The sequence below is a fragment of the Helobdella robusta genome, assembly GCF_000326865.2.
Source record: "Helobdella robusta unplaced genomic scaffold HELROscaffold_17, whole genome shotgun sequence".
In the NCBI taxonomy this organism is placed as follows: Eukaryota; Metazoa; Annelida; class Clitellata; order Rhynchobdellida; family Glossiphoniidae; genus Helobdella; species Helobdella robusta.
In genome coordinates, this window is record NW_008703942.1 from 3342995 (window position 1) to 3350995 (window position 8001).

At 31.4% G+C, this 8001-nt stretch overlaps 2 protein-coding genes across 2 annotated transcripts in view; both read right to left on the reverse strand.

Annotated features, from left to right (window-relative positions):
* Positions 1-2981: 2981 nt before the first annotated feature.
* Positions 2982-4666, reverse strand: HELRODRAFT_75979 (hypothetical protein; the record flags this gene model as incomplete). The annotated part of the gene is made up of 6 exons (XM_009016174.1): positions 2982-3418; positions 3663-3835; positions 4009-4047; positions 4144-4224; positions 4303-4364; positions 4481-4666. Coding segments are annotated over 6 exons (978 nt in total), but the record flags the coding sequence as incomplete, so codon positions are not given.
* Positions 4667-7244: 2578 nt separating this feature from the next.
* Positions 7245-8001, reverse strand: part of HELRODRAFT_110606 (hypothetical protein) — a 4295-nt gene continuing 3538 nt past the window's right edge. The window contains exon 9 of the mRNA XM_009016175.1: positions 7245-7816. Within this exon, the coding sequence (XP_009014423.1) occupies positions 7408-7816 (409 nt within the window). The 3' untranslated portion in view covers positions 7245-7407. The remainder of the gene's footprint in view (positions 7817-8001) is intronic.

Below are 8001 nucleotides of genomic sequence, written 5' to 3' on the forward strand. Positions count from 1 at the left end.
AGAAGAGAGTAGATTACTATTGTCACTAGAGAGAAGGATATCATTGTGTATTTTAAGTAAAGAAGTTTCAGTACTGTGAGCAGGTCTGAAACCAGATTGAGATACAGGTAGCAAAGAGTTAAAGTCTAAATAGGATGAGAGTTGATTAAAAACAACTTTTTCTATTATTTTAGAGATGAAAGTAATATTAGTTACAGGTCTATAATTAGATAAAGAGGTAGGATCTAGGGATGTGTTTTTAAGAATAGGAATAACAATAGAATTCTTATAAGAAGTAGGAAATTTAGAGGTGGAAAGAGATAAATTAACTAATTTGAGAATGATTGGATAAAATATTGAAGAGAATTCTTTAAGTAAATTAGAAGGAAGTAGATCTAGAGAACAGGTTGTAAACGACATAGAATTAATAATTTTAGTTAGTTCTAAAAGATTTATTGGAGTAAATACAGAGAAAGATTCAGTAGTAAGTTTAGTAAAGTTATGAGAAGGAAAATTAGAATTAGATGTTCTTAAGGAAGTAATTTTATTTACAAAAAAGTCATGAAACTGTTGAGCAGAGAAAGATGAGTGAGAAGATTTTTTATGTAGAAGTTTAGATAGAACAGACCACCTATTTTTAGATGTTGAAGCAGATGTTATAGAATTTCTAAGAAAAGTTTTACATTTTATTTATTTTTTTTAAATTCAATAACATTTTAAAAATAATTACTCAAAAAACAGTTTTCCTTTTTTTAGTATTTCGGCTGTTTACATTATACTGTCGCTAACCAACGAACATGCAGGCTGTATTTAGTTTATTAGTTGCACCGTGGGTGGAGCTTATGAGTCGCTTTAAACTGTTGACTATAAATAAATATTTCTGGGAAAACCACTTTGCCGTCTCCGAGATTACCGACGTCGTCGTTCACAACCTCATTAACTAAAAATTTAAAAAACTTTAAATTTTTTAACTTCCTACTTTGGCGGCGAACGTAAATGGATATTAAGCATTCGTTGTTTATACAATTTTGTTAAATATCCTTGCGTGTATATGCGTTTTATACACGGAACTATATAGTTCAGTGGTATTATACTTGTATCATTTTACTTAAACGATATTCAACAATATTGAATTTAAATATACGTGCATGTATTATGCTTTTGTACCTTTATATAGTGACCCTATGACACACTGATTATATATGTGCGAAAAGAAGACGTGTACAAATAATTGCGACTGATGGCCCGGAACAGCTGATAAATTATTAAATTTAGCCAGCTTTAGCCCAAATCTTTTACTAAAATTTGTAAAAACTCCATGGTTATAATTGACGCTAGAAAAATTTAGCAACCTGTTGAGGGTATTTTAGATTTTATGATTTGTTTTTTGTTTTACTAAATAGCTCTTATCCATAGAAATGATTAGCAAAACGTATGAAATGTAATCACTGCATTTGTAAGAATATTACTACAAATACGATACGCACTTGTAAAGCTGTAGAGATTCATGTATGTGAGGTCATCACTATCTTAACCATATGTGTTCATCAGCATTTTAGTTATCATCATTTACGTGTGGTCATCATTTTAATCATCATCACGTATGTGTGTGTGGTGTAGTTGTCTGTTAATGAGTAGCTGATTAACACGCGTTGTACTGCAAATAGCCACAACCTCGATGATAAGCTTATTCACAACGGTTTAAATAACGTCAAACTTTTTATATAATTAATTTTTTTGTGACGGTTGGAGTGCAGCATGCAACCGGCATCCATCATGTTTTGGATCAAGCTACCGTCAGAATATATAATCTACAAGTTAATTTTCTCTAGGTATGCCTCTGTACAATCACTCTCTTTCTCGTTCCTTAAAATATTGTCAAGTTTTCAAACAACCTATTCTTAAAGTATTCATCTTAACACGTAGTATTTTAACAATGATTTTCTTCACCCCAACAGAAGCGTGGCCAGGGAGGATTTCGGACTAAAGCCGGCACAACGAATATTTTCGTTAGAGACACTCTGGACACACCACAAATACATCTCATCCAGTCGTAACAATTTTATCATGGATATTTTGACGCAACAAAAAAATCTGCATCCACAGATTTATTAGTATCGCCTTCTTAAGATACCATGGACATCTATGTAATATACCTATATATATTTATATATATAGTTTACTATATATATATATATGTTTTACTATATAGAAGTCTATGTTAAGATACGTACACGCACGGGAGAATATGCGTGCCAGAGGAAAGATGTCTATAAATAAATGAAATACTAAAAATCGATTCGACACTGATTGCGTAATGATAAAATGAGCATGAAAAAACTCAGCAGTTATTCAACGTCAATAATGATTCATTGAGAAAACGTTAATTGGGCATAGTAAAACATTTACGATTTTTAATATAAAGACAAAAATTAAATAATTAATGTTAGACGTTTATGATTTTTTATTCTTGGAGAGCTTTATTCGTCGTTTCTTCTCGGATTTTGGTAGTTTAGTTGTTCGCTTCGTTTTTTGCATTTCTTTGATTACCTTTTTTCTTTCCTAATAATTGATTTAAAAATTTTTTTTTCTAAATCATTTTTTAATTTTTATTTTTCAATTATAATATTTTGACATTAACTTAATTAAAATTTGAAAACAGTAAATCTAACCTTTTTGCTTTCCAGAGATTCATTTTTTGGTCTCAAATAAAGTTTTTGGTCAGTGGTTTCCTTCTTTTTTTCTTTACTTTTGTCATTTTTTTCATTTTCATTGGTGTCATCCTCATCTGAATCATCACCGTCGTTGTCATCATCATCAGAGTCGTCACTGGCGCGCTCATTACTGTCACTACTACTTCTTGCATGGTTTTCAGATTTCAACTCGATAAACTAGAAATGAGTAAAATACACTGATTAGAAATATATTCAGGGAAAAAACATTATAAAATACAAATTACAAAATCTAATCAGCTGCTAGGTAAGTCTCATTGAAATAAGTTACTACTGAGATCTTATAAAAGATATAAAAATCAAAAAACCAACCACTTGTCCGGCGTGTCTCCTCAAATCTTTAACGCACATATCAGCGTCCTGATAAGGTATTTCCGTTTGATCTGCCATCTGGAGAAATAAAGAATAATTTAGAACAACCGTACATCGCCAATAAATGAAAACACAAGCACTAACCAGATCATCGTCGTCTTCATCATGGCGATCGCAAGCCTCCTGAATTGCCTCGTCTATATACCTATCCTCGTCTGTAATCTCAGTACCGACAACGAAGTTGCGCAGTTTCCTGCAGGACATTGTAACGACGCCTTGCTTCCTGAAATAGTTCGTGACGTTTTTGACATCCATGTTTAAAAACTTCAAAGCATTCTCGTTGTCCATCTCAACGGACTGAGAGACATCGATGACGTAGAGGCTGTTCTGGAAGACTCTGAAGAAGTGCAACATTTCTTGTTGTAAATAATCTTCATCACAATTATTTAGATTCATTATATAAAATATTATTATAAAAAGAGAATTTAATTTTAATCAAGCTCAAATGATAAATAATTTATTTAATAAGGTTATATTATGTTAACATATTCAACAGAAACATTTGAAAAAGATCTCATTGCCTTTAAAATTGCGATCAACAAGATGAAACCACAAAAATATAAACTAAAAGTTAGAAACAAACATACAGAAGATTAAATTCACTGAGGTCAGCATGAACTAATTTGCAGACTTGGAACATCTTTCTCATAAGGAGCACACAATCCCTGTACATCTTCTCATACTCATCGTGTGTCAGCTCTTCATCTTTCAATCGGTTCGCTGGCCTAATTGAATCAAAATAAAATAAATAACTACAAAACGATCAAACATTGACTGACTTAATAAAACAAAACTTTTTATAAAATCTATGCAGAATTACAACAACAAACAACAACAACAAACAACAACAACAAAGTTATTTCAGAAAAGTACCAGCCTTCCATCTTCGCCAAGGAATTCCATGACAAGAACATTTCCATGATACAGGATTGGTTCAGGACATTTTATTCCTGCCTTGTAGATTCTGTGAGATTTAATTCAATGCAATAAATATGGTAGAGGAAAAACTATGATGTTTTTAAGAAAGAAGATTGTGCTAATCAAATTCATAAAAAGAAACCTCTGCAAGTTCCTGAACTCCTTCTCGGTCCATTTGGGGACAAGTTTCCTGATGTTGCTGGTGCATGTGTTGTTTTGGAACCTTCAATCACAAATGAAAGCAAAATATTAGATAAAATTAAGTAGAATATTCAAGCATTCAACAGTTCACTGGATATACCTAAATTCTCCTTCCATGTACTGGGTCCTATTTCTGAACTCTGAAGCAACTGTTTTGAAGATCTATAAAGCATAATATGACAAAAATGTACGACGTATATGATCAATACAATCAACAAACATGAAAGGAAATAATGTAATAGGTGACACTGATGGTGAAGCAGAACATATGAGCCAACCTTAATAGCCAGTGAACCCCCTTCATGTTTAGCAGAAATGGCATGATACACATTTGCTTCCTTGCCTGTGCTCACACATCCGTCAAACTTTGTGAAGACTTTGTGGAACATTTTGTAGAGGATCATCTTTGTTCGAACATCGAGGACCTTTTCGTGTGTGGCCTGGTCGGACTTGTCTCGAGATTTTTTACTGAATAAATTAGAAATATATTTTTATTTTCATTCTTAGTTGGAATATCTTTATTATAAATTTAAGTATATTTCAAAATTAATAATAAAAGAATATCAATTTCGTGAAAGAAAAATCATGAAGTTAAAAAATAAAAAAATATATACACATATAACAAAAAATTCGTATAAATCAGTCTCATAAAATGACAGCTAACCTATTACGGAGAGTATTCATTACGAAAATGAAAACAAAAAGAAAATATAAAATGTTGAAACTCACGAATAGTCTTCAGTTTTCCTGAATGATTTTCCAGCCTCTGGATTGTAAGGACCTTGAAAGGTGAAAAACCAACCAGCATATTAAAATCACAAAAGCAACAGCAGATACTTCAATCAAAAAAATTGGTAAATTAGTAATTTGGTAGTACTTACCAAAATAGAAAATGTTATCATACTGCTTGATGAGTGATTGCCTTTTGTCTTTTGTTGAATTTTGAGGGTTGGTGCCTGAAGAAATCTGTTGAAACAATAATTTAAAACTTCTAGAAATCATCAACAATAGCCATGATTTACTTATGTTGCTCTGCTATATGTGAAATTAATATTAGACTAAAAAAACAAATTTGAAAAAAAAGTTGAAAAAAAAAGAATTTACAAAAATATTCAAGTAAACAATAAATTACTCAGATAAATTTTGAAAAATAATAAAACAATGATATTACCTTTCCAGTGATCTGGTGGTACTGCTTTGTCACAGCTGTTTAAAATATTCAATTAAAATCATGTTTTATTTTCAAATAGATCATAAAAATAAATAAAAACTAAATATGAAAATTTTACAGAATTTTACTAATAAAAACTAAATCCAGTAGTAAAATTTCAATTTGTAAATTATATTTCAATTAAAAAAGTTATTTTTCCTTAAATTTTAATATTAAGAATACAGGTAACTATTACTGCTTAATTTACAGTATTTACACTAAACTTAATAATAAAACAATATATTAATGAACAAATAGTAATTATTCTTATCATTAAGCATCAATTTTCAAACAACATTGTAAATTAACTCTTAAAACTAACAGGAAGCCTGTTGTTTCCATTCAACATCTTGCAATGTAAACTCTCTCATGTCACCAGACATCCCATTGTAGTCATCATCATCATAACTATTATCTTCATCATCTTCATCCTCATCTTCAAGAAAATCATCATATTCATTTTTATCCAAGCCAAATATGACATCTTGTCCATCATCTACCTTGTCAGGCAAAGAAACTTTAGATATACTGGCATTTTCAACTAACGAACTGTTTGCAGATTAAAAAAACACAAATTTGATTATATTTTATGAAGAAAAATTCATGCATTATTACTGAATAAAAAATGAATTACCTAATAATAATTAGATCCTACTAATTTAATTGAAAAATTAACTTATCTGGTCAGCAAATATTTGTTTAAAAAACATAATTTATAATATGATCATAATTCAGTATAATTATAAATTTTAATAAAATTTTAATTAATTATTAAATAATTATTATTTCACTATTTCATTTTCAAAAATAAATAGCTTAAAACTGAACGTTCGTTAACGAACGCTCGCTAGCTTCTCTCAAGTAAAAATAAAACTACTTTTTTAAGTTTTTAGTTACTATTAAGTAACTTATAAAAAAATTAAACAAGCACCTGTTGAGTTTAGAAATTATTACGCCGGCATCTTCAAACTGTTCTTCGCGAATTTTAAATTTATCCATTTTAACTTTATTCACTAACTGACAAATTTTAAAAATCGGATAAACGAAATAAGCAAATCGTGAACCACGCAAACGATGAAACTTTAAAACTTTTATTTTGATTAAAAGTGGTATGCATTACAATTATATATATAGTAGGGTAGAGCAATGGTATTGCACAACATAGATGTAACATTGTAAAAAAAATACTCAGCTGGTCTCACCATAGATATATACAATGGGTATCACATAACTAGAATATCTGGACTATGATTATTGTCTTAATATAATTATAAATAAATAGTCGCTAAATCAAATCGAACACTAAAAAAATTAAAATTTTTTTACAGTAAAAATTAAGCTACAAAATTGACATACATTTTATTACACTTCACGCTGGGAACTAAAATTAGGAGTTGAACTATAGAAGTCGATCATGTCTGCCCCCTGCTACTAGGGAGATTTGAGTCAAGATTTTATTTTTGCCTCATGCGAGTCGTCTACATCTTTAATGAACATTAAAAATTTATTATTAAAAATTTATAAAAAAATTTATGACGCGAATTACAACGAACATGCTATGACGCAGCATATCGGACAATTGTCGGGTGGAAATCTAATAATGATACAGCATCGCACTGGAGGTAAATATAAATACACGCATGCTCATTTCCGGATAAGGAATGTGATCCGGTCCCTAGAGAACTTCAGCAAATATATGCTCATATATGACTAATGGCAGGCAAGCTACTATTAAACCAAAATTACGACCCAGCCCGCAACTATAAATTAGTTATAAATTTTTATGATGAAGCTTTTAGTGAGTATACACGTATATAAGAAAGGATTAAGTAATTTTTCGTAAACTCATTTATTTGTAATGACGAGAATCTCATCAACTTCAACATAATTTAATACATTAAAACAGACAGAAATCATAACAACGAAAAAACAAAAGAGAAACAATATTTAACAAAAAACAAAAGCATTTGAAATGAAATAATTTTAAAAAGTAAATCAGTAGTAACCACCGCCGCCACCACCTCTACCACCTCTTCCTCCTCTGCCACCTCTTCTGCCTCCGTCTCGACCACCAGAATGTCGATCGTCGTGTTGATAATATTGGTTTTGATTGCCACCATAACCACCTCCACCATAGCCACCCCCACCTTGGTAACCACCGCCACTACCTTGGTAACCACCGCCACTCTGGTAATTACCGCCACCACCACCTTGGTAACCGCCACCTCCTCCACCACCAAAAAATGCATTTGCAGTTGGATTGCTGCCTGCATATGTATCATACTGGTTGTAATTGTTGTTATGAGACCACTGACCACCACCGCCACGTCCACCTCCACCGCCTCTGTTGTCGTTCCATCCACTTTTCCCCCTGTCGCCACCACCACCACCACGACCTCTGCCTGAAAAAATTATTTAAAAAATTATTCTTTTCTTCACAGATAAGTTATGTGAAAAATAATGAGTTCATCAAAAATTGAAATAAGAACAATAACATACCTCCACCACCACCACCACCACCACCACCACCACCACCACCCCCAAAACATTGTTGTCCCTGTTGCCTCTTTTGAATGCCGGCATTCCGGC